The 20373-nt window shown below is 45.5% G+C and overlaps 1 protein-coding gene across 1 annotated transcript; it reads right to left on the reverse strand.

Annotated features, from left to right (window-relative positions):
* Positions 1–3863: 3863 nt before the first annotated feature.
* Positions 3864–19042, reverse strand: TMC8 (transmembrane channel like 8). The gene is made up of 16 exons (XM_033139068.1): positions 18776–19042; positions 16542–16702; positions 15979–16127; positions 14479–14631; positions 14267–14346; positions 13598–13737; positions 12464–12611; positions 11495–11665; positions 10675–10823; positions 9571–9694; positions 8279–8376; positions 7109–7292; positions 5887–6017; positions 5636–5791; positions 4653–4731; positions 3864–4497 (listed from the first exon to the last, which is right to left on the reverse strand). The coding sequence occupies exons 2-16, from the start codon at positions 16688–16690 to the stop codon at positions 4435–4437; spliced, it is 1974 nt and encodes a 657-aa protein (XP_032994959.1). The 5' UTR covers positions 16691–16702; positions 18776–19042; the 3' UTR covers positions 3864–4434.
* Positions 19043–20373: the final 1331 nt, after the last annotated feature.

The following is a 20373-nucleotide window of genomic DNA, read 5'->3' on the forward strand; positions in this document are numbered from 1 at the left end:
CCCCGACTTGTGTTTGCGCGTCCGCAAGCCCCGCCTTTCCACTCCGCCCCCAGGGGAGGAGAGCCGACCCGGGACCATGGAAGTCAGGAGGGTCGCGCCCGCCGGGTTTCGTGCCTTGAGCGGCTCACTGGAGAACAGCCCCGGCTTCTCGTGCTTCCGCACTTCGCAGGCTGGGTTTCAGATTTATGGCCGCTTGGAACTAAGGTGCAAGCCGCCCGTACTTCAGGGATAGAGAGTCTCGGGCGGGCCCGGAACTTCCCCCAACCTGCAACTCAGCCCAGGCTACACCCCTCCTCACCAGCGCCGTTTCATATCCTCTGTTTGTTTGTTTTTTGCTCGCTCTTTCAACTTTGACAATGCCTCTTTTCGTCTCTGGATGGAGGACAGAGACCCCATAAGCGCTATACGTTTAAAGCTGTATGCAACTAAAGAATCCCCCCCTCAAAAATAATACCCTGAGAACTGTAGATTAAGAGTGATGAGGGAGGTTAGGAGACCCGCTTTCCCCACCAGAGAGCTATAACTCCTAGCACCCCCTAAAATAGAGTTTGAATGGGAATTGTAACTTTGTGATAGGAAGAGGAGGTCTCAAGGCTCAGCATCTTTAACGGACTACACTTCCCAAGATTCCTTGGGTGAAAGCCACGACTGCTTAAGCGCCACTTTACATGAATAACGCAGATAGGGTCAGAGTGTGGTGTGTGCAAGTAGAAACTAGTCTACCGTACAAAGGAAAAAATATAAAACCGTATTTCAACTTGTTGGCTGGGACAGCAGGGCAAGAAAATGAGTCAGAAATTTTCATCAAGGAGAAGATAGAAATATAGGGGGAAAGACACCACAAGTTGAATGGCCATAGCAAAAGAGGATGAAAGGTTGTCGTTTGACAGTTTCAGGAGAAACTTGAGGAACTTCAGCTAGTGAGTGTAAGCGGTCATAGAAGCAGGAAGAGAAACCAGACCCAGACGGTGGGATTCCCCTAAGAACCATGTCAGTGGAAGCATTGCACAAAGGTGCTTTTCCTAATCTCTTCCCAGTCATGGCCCCTCTCAAATTGTCTCGAGGCGGGAGGGAGAATCCTTAGAACAGTGCACAGGATGAATTGTTTCTGAAATGCTTTCTCAGACAGAACGTTTGTAACAGTGCAGTGTTGAATTCCACTCTGAGTGGAATTCTTGAGGCAATCGGACATCACCCATGCTTGCAAGCTAAGAGACCATTTCACATAAGAACAAGTAGCTTTGTTAATGTTGCTTTTTCTTTTCTTGGTCTGTGTTTGTAGATTAATACCATTTCAAAATCGTTTTGAACTTGTTTGATTTATGGCTACTTAGTTCAATTGATGGGGAGACACCAATGGACTTCAGGCTTGCTCTTTTACGCAGGGCAGTAGGATCCCTGTTAGAGAGTGTTGGGGGTCATACTATAAAAACAACCCCTCCCCAAACAAAATCCAACTAGACCACATGAAGACATTATTATGATTATGCTGCACCTTTTTTTTTTTTTTTTGCACCACAAGGGTAGCTTAAACTACCATAGATTCATCGTAAAAACCAAGCTGTTGGGAGGTTTGCTCTGTGAAGGATAAAACAGATCTAATTTTTATTTTTTTTAAATTAAAAATTGAAACTTAGACTCTCCTAATGAACTACATTTCCCTGAACTAGAGCAACAGAAGGAGGGGTATTCTATATGAATTCCTTGGCAGAGAAAAAGAAGATGGGGTGATAATTGGGTGGGATTAGTACAATGGATGGAAAACACCCAGGAAATCCAATTTCTCACCACAGCTTTGTCCAAAAACAACAACAGAGACAACAATAATCACTGTCCTAAATCAGAGAAGAGCTGATGTTTTATCTGCACAGTCCTGACCCATTTGTTTGTTTGTTGAAATATTTCTGTACCACCTAAAACTCCAGAGGGAGACAAAATAAGCTCTTAACTGCCCTAGGAAACAGAATCAACGTAAGTAATGTATGAACGATGCATATAAAACAGTGGTGAGGAACCTGTTGTTGGACTCTGACTCCCACCACTCCAGCCAGGTCTACTGTCACAACAGAGATGATGGGAGTTGTAGTTCCCCCACCTTTGACAGAAGGCCAGAGATCTCATTTGGTGAGGAGGAACAGGAAGCTTTATCCAGCTTCCTTTATCCGGCCCAGTACAGGGAGCAAAAAATAACCATTTGGTATAGAGTCACCCAGCCTGGTCTCTCAGTAGAAACATGACTTAACCATAACCCAGACTCCCTAAGCCCATTCATCTCTTCAGAGCCATTGCTGCCTTCTTGACCTTCTCTTGGCATGGAGACCAGCCAGGTCAGAGGTAATGGGGCACTATATCAAACTTGGTAGAACACTGCACCAAGTGAGGCTGCCCCCCATATAGTTTCCTGTGGTGGAAAAGAGGATTGTGGGTTCTCTTAGTTTATATACCCAATTCTCCTTCACACCTCTTGACAGTTGGAAGACACCCATAAGGATACGGTCAGCTGTCGGGTGAATAAACCTCAGCCTACATCCTCTGCAGCTGTTTCCTGAAAGGCAGGTTTAATTTTCTTTGTAAGATGTAATTTAGTGCCTCTAACTCGTTTTTGCTAATATAATCCCCTAGTACATATCTGGGTTCACTGGGCTGGCTTCTCTGGAGGCAAAACCATTTAAAGCCCTGGTTCTTGAAATGGTCTGAGAGCACATGAGGTTACCCCCTAGTTTGTTGCAGGGCAAACTATAAGCACTGCAGATGTGAAAAAAACAGGCAAAGAAATTGAATAAGAGTTATTAAGAGAGAAGTGCAACAAATGGTTTAGCTGTATAGAACACCCAATCCCTCTGACTGCTGGAATCTGTGCCTAACTAAGCCCTCGCCAGACATTGCCCATACTGTTCTGCTTCTCTGTAAAGAACATGTCAGATAACTGTTTAGAGAGTCTGAGAGTGCCACATTATAAACAATGCATTACATTCTGTAGTTACTGGGCGAACTTGCAGGAACCCTGCGTTGCACACAGCATGCAACAAGAAGAGAACACGAGGCTTGATTCTTAGACAACAGCATGAATTCACATCTAGCCAGAGGCAAGACTGTGCGTACACTTTGTATGAAGATATCTGCCGCTTACAGTCTTAAGTGGGGAGAGTGTTGCTAATAGATACGGAACGCAGGGAAAGGTATGAAAGGTTTGGACCACAGTTTCCAAGTTTGCCTCTGACACAAGTGCAACATGGTGGGAATGTATGTTTTAACACAGAGGTATTCAACCTTTTTGGGTCCACAGCTCCTTTGACCAACTACATTCTTTCTGCGGCTCCCCTGTGGGGCTCAGGCATCCAGTTATGTCACCCCTTGCCTGCAGAGCTGGCAGCCCCTCACCCCTTTTCAAACACCATCCCTTCTGGAGTGTTTCCTCAGCCTCCTCTCTTCTCCCCTCTCCTTGGGAGTCCTCTTGGAAGCCGCAGCTGCTGCCCGATCTCTGAGCTGCTCCCCTAAAGAGAAGTGGCCTCCTCACACTGCCCTACAGGGGCCTGGGAAGCACCTCCTGGACAGCTCCCAAGGCACCAATCCCCTGGGAAGCTTGTAGCCAGGGCTGCTGCAACCAACAGCCGCTATGTGAGAGGGTATCAGAGGAGGGAGTGAAGGAAAGAGGGGCAGAGGCAAGTGTTGCCTGCGGCACCCCTGACCACCATTCAAAGTACCCCAGGGCACACTGGTTGAAAACCACTGTTTTGACAGATTGATGTATGTTGGTTTAGGACTATGCAAGCTTCCAAGTTATGCAGAACTCTTCATGTGATTTGTCAATCTGATCCACATTGTGTACAACACACGACTCATATGCCCATGCCCTCTTGACATTTATTAGACAAAGCATTTGTTTTATTTTGCAATACCAAAAGATCATGTTCCAGTTAGTAAGCAATCCACCTCAGTGAGGACTGGTGACATACTCAGTTTCAGTTTTTTGTTGAATTAGAATTACTTTGACATGATAAAGCTGTATATATTCTTGCCATACACCTTGTTCTTTACCCAAAACATCATTTTCAGGCTTGCGGGAACTTGTTCTAATATGAAGTTGGCCAAATAAGGTACAGCAACTCACAGGGAAGATATGATATTACGTATCAAATGCACATCCCAGGGACCTGTATGCACAGTGAAAAATTATGTATTGTAACTATTTAAAAGATAAAGGGTATGATGGGGTAGTACTATAAGCAAACTTGTGTTCACAAGAAAATGAGGTCTTCCAGGATATAATGTTCAAATCACACTCGGGGGCTTCTCTTGCTTCTTTAATCCAGATATGCTTTGACCATTCTGTGGTCTTTGCTTTCTTCAGGAGCAAAACCATTTTTTCCTGCCTGTTGCCCTGCCACCAGAAGTTTTCATCCTCTGGGAGGTCTTTCCCCCCTGCAACCCAACTCACAGTTGTTTCACCAGCCGCTGAGCCAGCTTCCTCACCAAACACCATTTCTCCTTGACACACTGGACAGAGGAGCAAAAGGAGAAACAGGTTACAGTACATAACCTAACATTACATGGGCCAGAGAACAGATCATCACACAGTGACAGGTTACCAGAGGTGCATGATTATTGCACGCCACCTGGCATCCTTCTGTAACATTGCAGGACCACTTTACCTGCACACGTTGCCTCTTGAGCCTTTCAATGATGTGTCTGTTTGCTTGCACCTGAGAAACATACACTGTAAGGATGAGGCTACGGAAGAAAAAGAGAGGCTATCACACCAATAGTTTGTGGAATCTTGGTTCCCACTTATACACCAGGCCAGACAGGGAAACGGGATGCCACCTGCAAAAGGCTGGGTGAGTACATTACCATCTGCTAGGTTAAATTTAATCAAGGTTAAACTGAGAAATAGCAATCTCTTTTAGAGCATTTGTAGTTGGGTCCTGCTAGTAACATCAAGGCATCAAAGTGATGATCAGGTGTGCTAGCAAATGTCTGATGCTGATGCTATTAAAAAATTCCATCCTTATCACTTGACTATTATACTGGTCTCCCATACAAGGGATTGACCAGCTCCACACCTGCTTAGTTCAGCTGCAGCATCTGCTTCCAGACCACTCAATGGATCCACAGCTACACTGTCATGTGTAGTTACACAGAGGCCTGCCAGGACTCTGACATTTCCTAAAATATTGGTGCAGTAATTTTTTCAGATGTGACTCTTCATTTTCCAGAACTACGGGACTTTCATTAACTAAAAGAGGGGGGGGGGGAAGCTACACTCCTTTTTCATTAGTGACAAAGTTTCCATTGGAATTACACACACTGATCACAATCCAACACTGAGGTGTGCTTGAGCCACCTTCCTTTTGGAGTGAAGCAGTAGAAGAAGTAGTGTTTATAGAGGACAGGTCTCTTGCTCAACGTCTCTTGCTCAAGTGGCCCTGAGTGGTCAGGCAGATGGTCAGATTTAGCTTGAAAGGAGCCATGGAGGCTGTGGCTGGTAAGGCCAGTGACGGTAACACACCACTTTTCCAACAGGGTCCAGGCCAAGAAACAAGGAGGTTGCTTGCCTTGCAAATAATTCAACAACATATGGCCAGCCCTCCCTCCTTTGGTATTGCTCCACCCACATCCCTCCCAAAGTACCCACCTGAGTACCATCAGAAGTAAGAAACAAAAGACATTGGATGTCACATAGCTCAAGGCACGTTGTGTTGACATGGGTAAATGGGACAAAGCCGTAGGTACTGCCTCCCATGGAGTTGAATAATTAGTAAAGAGCCCACAAGCTTGGGAAGGAGAGACCCTGGGAGGAAAAAGAATGACTGTCAGAATATAGGCTTCATCAACCCCTGTGCTCTTAACATGCTCAACCCTTTAGCTCCCCACCCCTCAGCTCACCTACTGATGACATAGCCCAGAGGGACGTAGGCCTGGAAAAGGCCTAAGAGTAGCATGATCTGGAAGAGGAATTTAGAACGGGATGCTCGAAACAGCTGAGTTGAAGGCTGGCAGTTCTGGAATAAGGTGTACTGTGGGTGAGAAAAAGAGAGTGAGTGAGCACGCCTCCTGCATCCTCACACATTTCCAGAGATATAAAACCCATGAGGCTTTGCAGAAGGATGACCTGGGGTGGGGAGAGAGAGAGTGAAGGGCCTTCATTAGGAAGCAGTTGCTTTTACACCATACTTCCTGGGATTCAGCCAGCAACTTCAGTTCCCCCAACACATGTGGCTCCTTGACCCCAAAGCCAAACAGCTCAATACCACTTTCAAATAGGTATATTGCTAAAGCCTTCACATCAGAGCTGCAAACATATATTGAAACACCCCATGAAGAATCATGGGAACTGCAGTTTACCCCTCACACAACTACAATTCCCAGCAAACTTAAGAAATGACAGTTCCCATGATTACTTTTTTGTGGGGGTGCTTTAAATTATGAGTGATATGCAGTCCAGATGTTCACAGTACCCAGGGCCAGGTTGCATCCGACCTGCTACAGCCAGGTTCAATGGCTTCAAATGCATACATGCAAGCAACAGCTGTGGGCAGGATGAGGTCAGTAACCACCAAAGTGAAGGTCTGAGTCTGGGTGGGACTGCCTCCAAGAGAGTTGAGTTCAGAGAAGCAAGTTCCTTACCCTCCACCTCTGGTCTTCCTGTGTGGGTTGCTTGCTACTACCAGCAATTTCTCTGGTTTGAGAATTTGTAACTCCCAGACTCCTCTACAGTCCCTTAGCCAGGATCATGGCCATCTTCCCTGGCATGGTACAAGCCAAGAGGATGAGGGGCTCAAAATAGATAGGTCCGGATCCACAACCCACATGATGGGCATGATAGGTACTCTTTGTGTGTACTCTCAAACACCCACACATACACACATGTATACACAACCTTTACCTTTTTCAGTAGTGTGCGGTGAAATTTTTCATAGGGGAACAGTTAGGGCAAGAGACACCAGCTTGCAAGGGCGATTGGGGCGGGGCTGATGTCGCACCCGTGAACATCGCGCCTCCTTCCCTAAGCCAGGCAGAAGCTTCCCGGGCTTTGGGAATGAGGCGCCAGGGGAACATTTAGGGGACTACCCTGGTCCCCCTAGTCCAATGACCGCATGCCACTGACCTTTTTTATATAGAATGTGAAGAAGACGAAGACACAGGAAAGCAAAGGCAGAAGTGGGCAGAAGAAAATCCCGATCCATATGACTGTTTGAGCTGCTACAATATCCAGTACATTGTGAGGCACCAGGAACTCTTCTTTGCCAAGCCACTGAGCCAGTCCACAGGAGGAATGCTTAGCAATCAGTCTGAGAGAGAGAGAGAGAGTGAGAGAGAGAGAGAGAGAGAGAGAGAGAGAGAGAGAGAGAGAGAGTGCAGCTGGGTATCATGCCACTGAATTCTGCCTCTTTTGCAAAGGGAGCACATATGCTTATTCTCCTTTAGTAAAAGCACCCTGCAGTCAACAACAATACAATGGGCAGATCCGCACATTTAAAGCATATGACTTCGCCCATAGAAGTCAAGCTTCCCCCTCACAGAGCTACAATTTCCAGCATCCTTAACAAAGTACAGTTCCCAGGATTCTTTGGGGAAGTTCATGTGTGTTGAATATGCTTTGAATGCAGAGCATGCATCTACCCAATGACAGCTATCCTGCAACTGGACCACCTGGCATCACTACTGGGAGGCAGGAAGAAGAGATAAATACCTGTAGATCAGGGGTAGTCAATGTGGTGCCTTTTGGGTATGTGTGTTTTTTTGGCTCCAGTTCCTATCACCTCCAGCCAATCTAGCCAGTGGTCAGCGACAATTAGAGTTATAGTCTAACAATGTATGGCATGCATCATGTTGGCTATACATAATACTTTCCCAAGGAAGGAATGGTTTGCCCATTTGTGGAAAGAAAAGGCTGGATGAGGGCTTAACCACACTTAAATTCCCTCCATGCTTTCCAGGGACTGTCCACACTTTAAAGCTCTGCATCCAAGCACCCCCCCCTTTTTTTTTGTTCAAGCTTTCCCAGGAAAACCCACTCTTTAAAGCTCAATTGGAGCACACGACAATCCATGGAAAACCCGAATAGCCATTTGCTCCGATACAGCTTTAAAGATTTCACAGGGAAAGCTCTGGAACATAGAAGATGTGCTTAGACACAGAGCTTTAGAGTGCAGACCTGTGCCTGGAAAGAGCAGGCAAAAGGTAAGTATGGGAAAGAAAAGCCCTGGGTCAGGCCAAGAATCAAGGAAACCAGAAGAGTAGGGGCACTAGAATTAGTTACGATCTCTTGCCTCACCTCCGGGGTAGGCTGATAAGGAAAGCAGATGCCAAGGTGGTCAAGAAACTGAAGAGGGTCATCTTGTACATCTCTTGTCCAATGTGGGTTTCCCAGCACTGCATGCACAATCAGGAGAGAGATAATGGCTTATGATGAGTATATGGAAGGGGGGGAAAGAAAGAGAAGGGGGGAAAGGAATCCTAGACATGTCAGGCATATTATTATAAGCATAGCACAGTATATGGTGTTAAATGCAAAAGAAAGAAAGAAAAGCTAAGTTCACATTAAGCATGCACAATACGTTATATAGGTAATAGAATGTATGGAGAATTGTTGTATAAGTTGCAAATTTCTAACACATTAACACAGCTGTCAACTTTTCCCTTTTCTTGCGAGGAATCCTATTCAGAATAAGGGAATTTGCCTTTAAAAAAAGTGAAACGTTTACAGCTATGCATTAATAACCCCAAATCAGGTGGAATTTAATTGCTAATGATCAACCAGGCTTTCCTCATTGCTGGAATTGGGATCAAACAAGGGAACAGGGTGGGGGTGGGGAGTTTGAATCTGCAAAATAAGTGAAAAATGATACATCGACACGCAGACAAAAGAAATACCAGGAAAAGGAATACTCAAAGATGTCTAGACAGCTGAAGAGCCATTCTAGAAATTGAAAACCAAGTTACCGGCATGCAGCTCGGTGCTTAAAGGTGAAGTATACTTTTGTCACTGCATCAAGTCAAGGCTAAGTAGCTCTTTGCCATGCAGGCTAATGATACCTTGTGTCAGGGAACAGCACAGTGAGGGTGACAGAGGTTTGGGACGTTACAGAGAGCCCCGTTCATCCATTGGGGGCAGCAATGAGACCTCAAGCGAGGAAGGGGAGGTTTCTCAGGGAACGGGCAGCGAAGGCTCTAGGGAGGTGAGAGAGCCCTTGCCCCGCGGGCGCAGAGGGCGGCACGCCACTTCCGTCACCCCAATTGTGCAGAGGGGTGCCACGTAGGGCAAGGAGAAGGAGATTCCGCATCCTGCGTCTTTTTTGCTGGGGGGGGGGTAACCGGAAAGGGGCACTCCCGGATTCTGCTGATGGATGATACAGACATGTATTTGTTAGCTCTGCACTGTAAATAGTTTCTGCACAATAAAACTATAAAAAGAAGCAACGGAATCGGCTGGTTACTCATGAGCAACGAACCAGAGATCTTACACCTTGCTTTAGAATACTTCATATCCAAACACATTATGTCTGGGCCACATTTGCTCTAAACAGGAAAAGTTCAGCTGAAATATCCCATCCACTCCCATGTCACCTGATAGAGTTTGTTGTAACCGCATTGGTGGCACTGAGGAGCACTGCTGCTCCCTATGCATAGCACTCTGCGTCCCAAGAAGAACATGAACATTCCCAGGCTGGACAGTTTCAGGATTACACACCTGCGAGAGACCACAAGAGAGATCGGGCCTGCACCTTACACTTGGTTTCCACCCCACTAATCCTACCATATAAGCCAGTGCTTGAGATTACCACCTGACCATGAATGGATCCAAATATCCATCTTACCACACATTTCCCCACACATCTGTCCCTAAAGTGGGGTGTTGCTTGGTCCTGATGCACTTTGCACTTCAAAACTTCTGAAAGATCCGGATCTTTTTAATGTTCCACAATATATTTTTAGAACAGCTGCTGCATTGCATATCTTAAATCTGTATATATTTGGTTGTTCTTTGGGTTAGGGTATTATAATTGTAATTGTTATGAGGGGCATTCAACTAAGTTTTACTCAGAGTAGATCTAAATGAGCCATTTATTTCGAAGGGTTTACTCTGAGCACAATTTAGTCAACTACTATCCTATTAGTTTAGGAAGACAAAGGAACGGGGAATTTTGACAATAAAAGAACTAAGGTATATTAGAAATGCATTGCTGATGTTCATAAACACATACATTACATGACTGCATTTCCCCTGAAAATATAATAATATTTTTTGAACTGCACTCTTCAAGTTTTCTTTGTGTTTAGTATTTGTCAACGGGAATCAATAAAATACACATTTTAAAAATATTTATTGTTGCTGTCGGCACCTGCCTGTCTCGGGAAATATTGATTTTACTGCATTCCCGTTTGCCCGCTTGAATCATTGTGCCATTGTAAGGGGTATCAACCCCTTCTTGATTGTTCTGCTTCTTCCCTTATACTTTCACTGCCATATTTACAATGAAGGATATTGGGCTTGATGACTGGCTGGACTAGCTAGTGCTTCCCAACTTAGAAAGAGAGAATAGCGAAACTAAAACAAAGCATAAAAAGCTCTGCTTGCTGCTCAAAGTAATTTAAGGCCTACCCTGCAAACCCCTTATACCACAGGAAATATATCTGCCCCAGGTTCCCCACCAAGATGAGAACACCTACCTGACCAGGGTGAGGTTGACTTCAGTATTAGGAGAGTAGCCTTCCAACTGGGTCAAGACATGAAAAAGTAAAGGCAGGATAACATTCACTATGGAGATGACCACTGGTGGCAGGTACTGGCTCAGTACATCAAGGCTGGCAGCATTTTTCTGGAAGTACAGAGATGGATTTGTTATGGGGAGGCACATTTGTGCCTAGAATCAAAACATAGAGGAATATTTCCTGACCACTCAGTGCCAAAACACAGTGCAAAAAGTCAGGACCACCAAACTTAATGAATTTTCAGAGCAGTACCTTCTGCTTAGGGATGCGGGTGGAGCTGTGGACTAAACCACTGAGCCTAGGGCTTGCCGATCGGAAGGTCGGCGGTTTGAATCCCCGCGACGGGGTGAGCTCCCGTTGCTCAGTCCCAGCTCCTGCCAACCTAGCAGTTCGAAAGCATGTAGATAAATAGGTACTGCTCCTGTGGGAAGGTAAACGGCATTTCCATGGGCTGCTCTGGTTTCGCCAGAAGCGGCTTAGTCATGCGGGCCACATGACCCGGAAAAACTATCTGCGGACAAACGTCAGCTCCCTCGGCCAGTAAAGTGAGATGAGCGCCGCAATCCCAGAGTCGTTTGCGACTGGACTTAACTGTCAGGGGTCCTTTACCTTTTTACCTTCTGCTTAATGCGTGTCAGGCTTAATCCCTCACACTATCTCAGATTCCTGGTCCAGCTGCAGCAGCTGTTCTCCAAGAGCATACAGCTGAGTTCTGGATTGAGGTACAGCCACCCACAGCCCCACTCTGACCCTGGCAAGGGATGAAGGGTTGGCCTACTTGACTGTGCCCCTGGGAAAACTCTGTGGCTGCGTAGATACAGTAGAAAGCAGCCCCTGTCAGCAGCAAGATGACACCATTGATCAGAAGGCGTAGCAGGTAGAGCTTAGCAAGCTGCTTCCGTGTGCGCTGTTGGTTCTGCAAATGCCGGATCTGCTCCGCTAGGTCTATCTGTGAAGAGAAACCGAGTTGGTCACTTGCTATTTGTGCAGCTGAGCATGCAGAGGAGAGGTTTGCTTCCAGTGCTTCAGCATGTAAAGGAGAGGGAATAGCCAGCCAATCTAGTAGGCATGCACGGCCCAGGAGAACCATAACACCTTGAGCACAGAAGGGACATAATAATCTGAGGCGAGAAAGAATGACTGAAACAAGCAAAGCAATACTTTGTCGCCTCGGGAAATGTCCTTTGAGGTGGGAACAGGAATTAAAGGGTATGATTCCTGTTTCCCTTTGCTTGTTGCCCCTAAAATGCTTGTTCTCTTTGCTTTCACCCAAGACAGGTAGTGTTAATTGTTGCTGCCTAACTTGCAAGTGAAATAAGCAAGGAAGTGACACAGGGCCTGAATAAAAGAAAATAATGACGCCTGTATCAAATTCTGCAGCTCCACTTGTGCAATATTCTATGCATGCAACAGAACTTCCTCTTCCTTTCCCCTCAAAATCAGCTCCAGAGGGTTGGGAGACCTTCCAGAGCAGATTGGACGGAGGGTACACAGTGGGAGGACAAGAAAAGGAAGCCTCATTATGCAAGCAGAACTCCACTAGTGCAGCATTGGATTCAATCTTTGTTTGTTTGTTTGTTTTGTTTCAGTTCAGCCAAATTTAGGCAATGGCTGAGGTTTCATCAAAAAATATTTTTTAAATGAATGGATGTGTATACATACTTGAAAGGATGACGCAGTGAAAGAGGTGGGACTTTTGAGGACATGATCAAATTATCATGAAACCCCATAGGCAATTTTCATGTACCTTTAGGTGATTGTAAATATTTCTCTGTTTGAGGGTGGCTGCCTCTGGGCTCTGGATGCAGAAATCCCACTCCGTGAAGATCCTGGCACTGACACATGGTTTGAATTTCCACCGCAGCATCTGCCACCGGGCCATGCTGGCTACAATCCTGAATATTGGGACAGGAGTGAAGATTGTCATAGGCAAGCAAGACTTTTCTCCTAGCAAAATTAATTCCTTTGCCCGGAGCAGTATATAGAACTCAGTGTGTTGCATAAGAAGTTCCACTGTGTGACTGCAGCGGGTGAATCAACATGGGAGTAACACCCAGTTTCCAGAAAGAAGGAGATTGCAAGTCTGCATGGGGATGTATGGTATGATGTGAAAGTGTGCAAATCAGTTGCAGGGGGTGATGAAGGCCGAAAAGATGCAACAGTTTAGGAATATTAGCTTGGTCCACTGGAGGAGGATTACCTAGTGATGCTTCAGAGTAGGAATGTTTTCTGGGAATAGTAGGAAAATTTGATGGGAATGAGTTAGGGATGCAGAGTCACAGGAAGACTGAGCTGATCTACTATGGCAGGATCTCAACAAACAGAATGTTGTTGTAACATGAATAAATGCTAGACTTATTGGAGAAAAGGTAGGGAGTGAAGAAGGAAGAAGAAATTTTTTTTGCCCATCAATGTCTGATTAGATCGAACACTCTGTGAGAATGATTGGGCACTGAGATATGCTCCCAACAGAAAGTGTATAATTTCCATTCCCAGGGAATTTGAACATGCCAGGAATAGGTTAGAGCACAAGTTGGGGAACTTGCAACCCTCCAGATGTTGCTGAATTACAGCTTCCAATGGGGCCAATGGGAGCTGAACTTCAGTAACACCTGGAGGACCACAGGCTCCCCATCCTTGGGTTAGAGAAATGTTATTCTGACTGTATGTGAGATATGTGGAGTATATAACTTACTGAATTACTACAAGGAAAGGGTTAGCATTTTAAGTGGGTCATCATAAGCCATTGTGCATGTAAATCCCTATTCATGAATCCACAACCTTGCCCTGTTAACTTCTTGCTTCTCTCCTGCTCCCTTTTCCAAACCCCTGCTGTCAAGCCTAGAAAGGCCTGGGTCTCAGCCATCATCAGGGCCCTTACCGCCGGAGGATCCAAATGAGGCAGGCAAAGAAGTATCCCAGGATGCTAAGCAGGTATGCTAAGTGTACGTTGTAGTGGTTCTTGCTATCCTGTGCCACATGATAAGCACCATAAAACAGGTACGAATACTCCAGAGAGCCCTAAGGATGGAACGTAAAAGGAAATTACAAGCCAGCCTTATGCTTGCAGATTAACCCAACTCATAGCAGAGGAGTATGGAACCTGTGGGTCCTTCAGATGTTTGCAGGACTCCAACTCCTCTCACCTCTAACCACTGATTGACCATGCTGGCTGGGCCTCTTGGAGGGCCACTGCTTCCTGTCCACTGCCATAATACTTTTCTAAGGACTTTCTAAGTTTGAATAATAGAATGCAGTGAGTACAAAATAGAAAATTCTTTTCTATTTTGTTTCGACTATGGCAGACCAACACGGCTACCCACCTGTAACAGTGAGTACAAAGTTTGGATAAGAACCACCAGCCATTAATCCAATCCTTCCTGCTCCACTCCAAGCTATATTTGTCTTCCCAATTGCTCCATTTTTGTCCATCCTTCTTCTTCACACACGCACCCCCATCTATAACCACTTGCTTAGGCAGCATTTGCCCCTCAATCGGCCTCCCCTCTCCAGCACAGTAAACTCCAGTCTCTATTTCCAGCAGACTCACCTCCCCGGTGAAGATATCTTGGAATCGTTGCCAGGCAGATCGATAACTGACGTTACTGCTGTACTTCATGCATTCAGGATCTGGGGGGGGGGGGAGACTGGGTAGCTTTATAGCACTAGACACTCTGACACTTAGATGTCAGTATAGGATCTAATCCAGATGGGATGTTGGGGAAAGCACAAATGCTCTTGGAAGTACCAGCAGAGACTCACCTGAACTCAGACCTGTAGGAAATATCGTCGTATTTTGAGAAATGGCAACAGGCAACAGTATGAAGCCTGTGGCCAGCAACACAGCCAGGAAGTTGATGGAGAGCAGGAACCTCAGGAAGGTAAAGTAGGACTGGATGCCAGGACCAAAGTTCCCTGTACAGTATGTTGAAGAGGATAGCAAAAGTGGGCAACACAGAAAGGCAAGCAGACAGGCATCAGAGGGGATGGGGAGCATGAAAGTGACACACAGGATAAATTCTGTCCCAGATCCACAGCCCTTTCTTCATTCACATGTAGTATTGCTACGTGGCTGGTTCCTATCTGGTCTGACAGGGGATTCTGCCTGCTGTGTCTACTTCAGTGCCAGTCAAGCAGAGGTTATCTTGCATTTTGAAACTGTTCACACATATCTATGAGCATAATAACCAAAGTGGGTACAGTGGTACTTCAGGTTACATACGCTTCAGGTTACATACTCCGCTAACCCAGAAATAACACTTCAGGTTAAGAATTTTGCTTCAGGATAAGAACAGAAATTGTGCTCTGGTGGCGCAGTGGCAGCGGGAGGACCCATTAGCTAAAGTGGTGCTTCAGGTTAAGAACAGTTTCAGGTTAAGAACGGACCTCCAGAACGAATTAAGTTTTTAACCCGAGGTACCACTGTAGTTTATTTAGAAGTGGCAGCCTTACAAACTGCCTCCCCTTCCTAATATACACAACAAATCCACAACTCCATGGTTACCCTCTGCTAGAGGAAAGCAAGATTTACGGTATTTATTTTTCTTCTCCCCAAACCATGCGGTCAACCAGCCTGCAGAGGTCTCCCTTGCCTCACACCAGTTAGAGACAGGTTATCAGTAGTCCAGTTGTTGTACAGTGGTACCTCGGGTTAAGAGCTTAATTCGTTCTGGAGGTCCGTTCTTAACCTGAAACTGTTCTTAACCTGAAGCACCACTTTAGCTAATGGGGCCTCCCGTTGCCACCGCGCAATTTCTGTTCTCATCCTGAAGCAAAGTTCTTAACCTGAGGTACTATTTCTGGGTTAGTAGAGTCTGTAACCTGAAGCATCTGTAACCCAAGGTACCACTGTATTTAGTATATATAATAAGCAGCCCCTGCCATTTATAAAACCAAGTCCCTTCTCAACACAGAGAGAACTTTATATTTTCTTCAAGTGCAGCTGTTGATCTGACGTCCTACAAGTGGTGGACCCTGTGTTTCAAATACCAGGGGTGTCCTGTGCAATGCCTAAATTTGGCACCCCCAGCCTCTTGCACTCCATTCTAAAGCATAATTGCAGTGTCCCCTGCATTGCCCACGAGGTTCTGCACCCAGTTTGACTGAACCAGTTGTGCTCACCTAAATCTGCCTCTGATCCCACCCATTTTCCCTTTAGAAGTAGCCCCACCTTGTTTGCTGCCACTGGACCGAACTGATACCCCAGTGACATTCTTTGGGTAGATTAACTTTTAAAGGTGAAAAACCATTTCCTACTGTTACCTTCAATCTCATCCAGGGAAGGCTTCCAGAGCTGGAAGATCCTGACAAGGTTCCAGATTCCTTCTTGAAACTGCTTCTGGGCCCTGGATTGTCTTTGTCTCCAGACCACCCAGCAGGACACATCTCTCCCTGCGGATGCTCTCAGCTGCCTGTGCAAGGGAGAGTGGGTTGAGTTTACAATGGGCCTTCTGAATCAGTGAAGCTTTGGGAGATGAGGTTAGGAGAGGACCACACATCCCACCCCATCTTCCGGTGGAATATCTGCACTTACCTGCCTCATGCCGGGACAAAGCCTGGCCAAGGGCAACTGTGAGTGGAACAATGACTGTGACTCTTCCCTTTGTACAGTTGGCTACCAAAAATCCACAGGTTTTTATACCACCTGGTTGGGTTAAAGTGATCTATCTATAGAAACAAACCAGCTCTGTTTTGGGAAGGAAGGGAAGGGGGAACAAAAATGGGTACCTTTTCTTGCCAAGTACTGTGTGGTTTTAGCAACCAGCCTGCACAATTACAATCAAGTACATACTAAGGATGTTTTCCCATGTGACCTTGCTCCAGACCTGAGGAGGCGCTTCTCCTTCATGGAGCAGGGCAAGTCCCTAAGCAGCAACTCCTGGCTACCCAGTTCCTCCAAGGAGTCTTCTGTGCTGGAATCAGAAAGAGCATCGTGCTGGACAAGTCTGTTCCTCAGGATCTGGGTGCCATCCATCGCTTGAGATTCCTGGAACAAGTGTGCATGTGATAAGGTGCGGGGACCTGGGCACAGAATAAACCAGATGTGGGAAACCTTTTTTAGCCTGAGGTCAGAACCCTCTGGAGGACGGAAGGTGAGCAGGGCCAGAGGCAAAAAGTAGATGTGACTCTTGGGCTATGTACAAATCAGTGGCTTATAAAGCAGTGAGGTTGTTTCCCCCTTGCTGCATTTTAAGTCACATTTGCACACCAGAGAGGGAGCAGGGATATCTTTACCCACAGAACATTACTTTATTTGTTTCCCTTGTGACCACAGCTACCATACCACCACCCCAAACTCCTATTCATGAAGCTGTCATCTGTGCATGCGCAATGGATGTCTCAAATGCACTCACCTCAGCGTAACTGTGAAGTGAATGTGGCTTATGGTTTTTCTCTCTCTTTTTGCCAAATTATTTTATTGATTTTCCATAATTTTTAAACAAATTATAACCAAATTAATTCAAATTTTTGAGAATGTGGCTTATGTTTTTAAATCAGATAGGAGCTGGTTTGAGGAGAAATGCATCAAACAGCCATATTTCTCAAGAAACTACACTGGTAGGCATAGGCAAACTCGGCCCTCCAGATGTTTTGGGACTACAACTCCCATCATTCCTAGCTAACAGGACCAGTGATCAGGGATGATGAGAATTGTAGTCTCAAAACATCTGGAGGGCTGAGTTTGCCTATGCCTGAACTACAGGATAGATGTTGATTGTGGCCAGCATCTGTACATGGATGGCTTCAAACACCAGCGGTGGAAGCGCACTGGTGCCAGAGTAAATGGTAATGTGTACACAGCTTTGCCTTTATACAATTGGCTGCATTCCAGCCATACAAAACTCAAAGGCTTCTACATACAGATGCACACCTCTCTATCCAGGCAAACAAACAATATTTTCTCTATTCAAGGACACTTTCCGAGCCACGCAAAAACACTAGGGGGGTGGGTACAGAGCAGGGTTGGTGAATAATATGGCCTAGGAAGAATACCAGGGGCCATAAAGAGAGGCTTGGAAGGCTGAATTTAGCCCCCAGGTCTGAACTAAAAAAAATTCCCCTCAACCTGAATACCTGATATCTCTATTATCATTTGAATTTATCTGTTAGTTGCAGACCACAAAAAAACCCACACAACACTCCTAATGTCCCATGACTGCCTTTTAGGCCGCAACCACAGCCTAAATTCTAATTTGTTCCACTTCATGTTTGACAGGAAATTGGGACGATACCCAAAGTAAATTAGGATTTCAACATCTGCCAGTGAAATGATAAAATGACTGTTTCACATTTAAAGGTGCATATTGTGGTGAAGCATTTAAATAACCAACAACCCCAGAATCTTGAACAGCCTCCTAAAAACATACCACAGCCCATTTTAAAAAAAAGATGGGGCAAATTTTAGTATTGGGGGGGGGGGTTACACCATGCTAAGATCATGCTGTATTTAATAGCTGTTGGTGCCTCTTTCCTAGAGTGCAACTCTAGAAAGGAAGCATCAATAGGCCTTCAGTTTACTGTTATCCTAACCCTGTGTTGTGATTAACAATGTGCACCAGTTAGAGCCAACTTGCAGCTATTGGGTGCAGTTCTGTTCACGTTCCAGTTTACACAGACAGCCCCAGTCCTCAGATCAGCTGTCTGCTGAGTAACCACCACTGAGAGGAAATGGAAGAGAGAGAAAACAATATGACTGGTACTTAATTTTACTTTCTGTTTTTTCCCTAGGTGGCTGTTCCCTCTCACAGGATTTTCACACATCTATGTGGGTCAGCTGGACACAGAAGAACAACTGTTCACCCCTGTCTGTGCTATTCCTGGTGAAATAAAGGCTACACGTTCACTTTGTACTCTTGCATGTATACACACCATACACAAGCACATGGCTCACCCCCCCCAAAGAATCCTGGGAACTATAGTTCACCCTTCAGAGAGCTGCAATTCTCAGCACCCCTTGACAAGCTACAGTTCCCAGCATGCTTTGGGGCAAGTCATGTGCTTTAAATGTGATTTAAATGTATGGTGTTGCATGCGGCCTCTGAAAAAGGAAGCAACTCACCCCTTGTCCTTTTAGCTTCTTATCATGTATCACCAATACAGCACCACACCAAATCCAGTCAACCTGAAGTACAGTTCTGGCGATACAGCTCTCCTGTGGATTAGAGAACCAAACGGAAGTACAGCGTCTTCATCCTAGCTGTGGGTTTTTGTTTGATTATCTGTGGAGATGCTAGTGGCAAACCCATGTGACAGGAAGACGCAATTTCCTGTATCGCACCAAGTCATCGTGTTGGGTTCATACGTTGCACTTGGTAGATTACACTTGTTGGAAATGGTAGAGATGAACACATTTTTGTGTTTCTTTTGCTAGTTCTTATAAAATGCCAGACCAATGCTATGTTAGAACTGCTTATTTTCCATTATTTAAAAAGCTTATTTGAAGTATAATTCCACTTTCTTCCCCCTTTCTACCATTCCCCATTCCCTCAAGTTTCCCTAGGAATCAGCATTTTGTTTACATCAGGGATAGGGAACCTGGGGCCCTCCAGATGTTATCGGACTACTACTCCCATCGCTCCTGACCATTGTTCATGCTGACTGGGGCAGCTGATGGGAGTTGGAGTCCAACAACACACTGCAGTAGCAGGTCTAAGTTCATAGGTGCACAGTGCAGTCATAAATATGTTTACTTGGAAGGAGATCCCACTGAGTTCAATGGGGTTTACTCCTAAGTTAGCAAATGTAAGGTTGCACCTTTAAATTGGTTCATCAGACATTTCCTCTTCCCAGGGAATCCTGGGAATAGTCCTGAGGGAGAATAGGTTATTTGGCAGAGTTGTTAGTGCTGTCTCACCAAACTACAGTTCCCAAGATTCTTTGGGGGAAATAGAAGCTTGTTACTTTAGTATAAATCTGATATAGGTTGCAGTGTAGTATATCCTGTTAGTGAGGCAAGCATATGTAGAGCGAAGTTTCCTGTAAAGTGTAGCTATGCAGAAACCCCATCTGAACTTTACATCTAAAGCAGTATCACAGACCTTCCAAGTGTCCCTATTTTCCAGGGATGACCCTGTTTTAGAGAAGCCATCCTGGTTACTGATTTGATCCTGGAATGTCCTACTTTTCCTTAGGATGTCCCTATTTCCATTGGAGAAATGTTGGAGGGTATGGAGTTATCCAACCCCTGAGCCATCTAAAGGCAATCCTGTACAGGGAAGTTTTTTTTTTTAAAAAGTTTAATGTTTTATTATGTTTTTTTATATATATTGGAAACTTTTATATCTGTGTGTGGGTGCTGTCAGGAGGGGGTCATGCAAATGCTGCGCGTTGTGCAGAATGGAAATATTTAGGTGCAATGTTCTATCCATGGATGCAGCTTGCAGAGGGGAAATTCAAGAGGGCGATGGAGCATGGGTCTGCTGTGGGGAGCGGAGCGCATTTATTGCGCATGGGTGCCTACCTGCAGAAGGGATTTGTGCTGCGGAGCTGTTGTGGAAAATGCCTATGTGGTTGGGTTGACAGGTGTGCAAAGGAGGGGTGCAGAAGCTAAAGGCATCTGTCTATATGGCCTTTCCAAAGGCCAGGTTGTGCAGTCAGCTGGGGTGTGTAAAAAGCCAGGCCAGGAGCCACCTTAAGTTGAGGCTGCATAGGCCTTGT

Source organism: Lacerta agilis, chromosome 2 (genome assembly GCF_009819535.1).
Source record: "Lacerta agilis isolate rLacAgi1 chromosome 2, rLacAgi1.pri, whole genome shotgun sequence".
NCBI classification, from domain to species: Eukaryota; Metazoa; Chordata; class Lepidosauria; order Squamata; family Lacertidae; genus Lacerta; species Lacerta agilis.

Coding starts and splice junctions, on each gene's coding strand:
- TMC8 (XM_033139068.1), bottom strand. CDS start 16,690: ATGGATGGCACCCAGATCCTGAGGAACAGACTTGTCCAGCACGATGCT. Junction 16,128..16,541: donor AAGGAGAAGCGCCTCCTCAG/GTCTGGAGCAAG, acceptor TCCCTTGCACAG/GCAGCTGAGAGCATCCGCAG. Junction 5,792..5,886: donor CTGGGCTATGTCATCAGTAG/GTGAGCTGAGGG, acceptor TTTTCCTCCCAG/GGTCTCTCCTTCCCAAGCTT.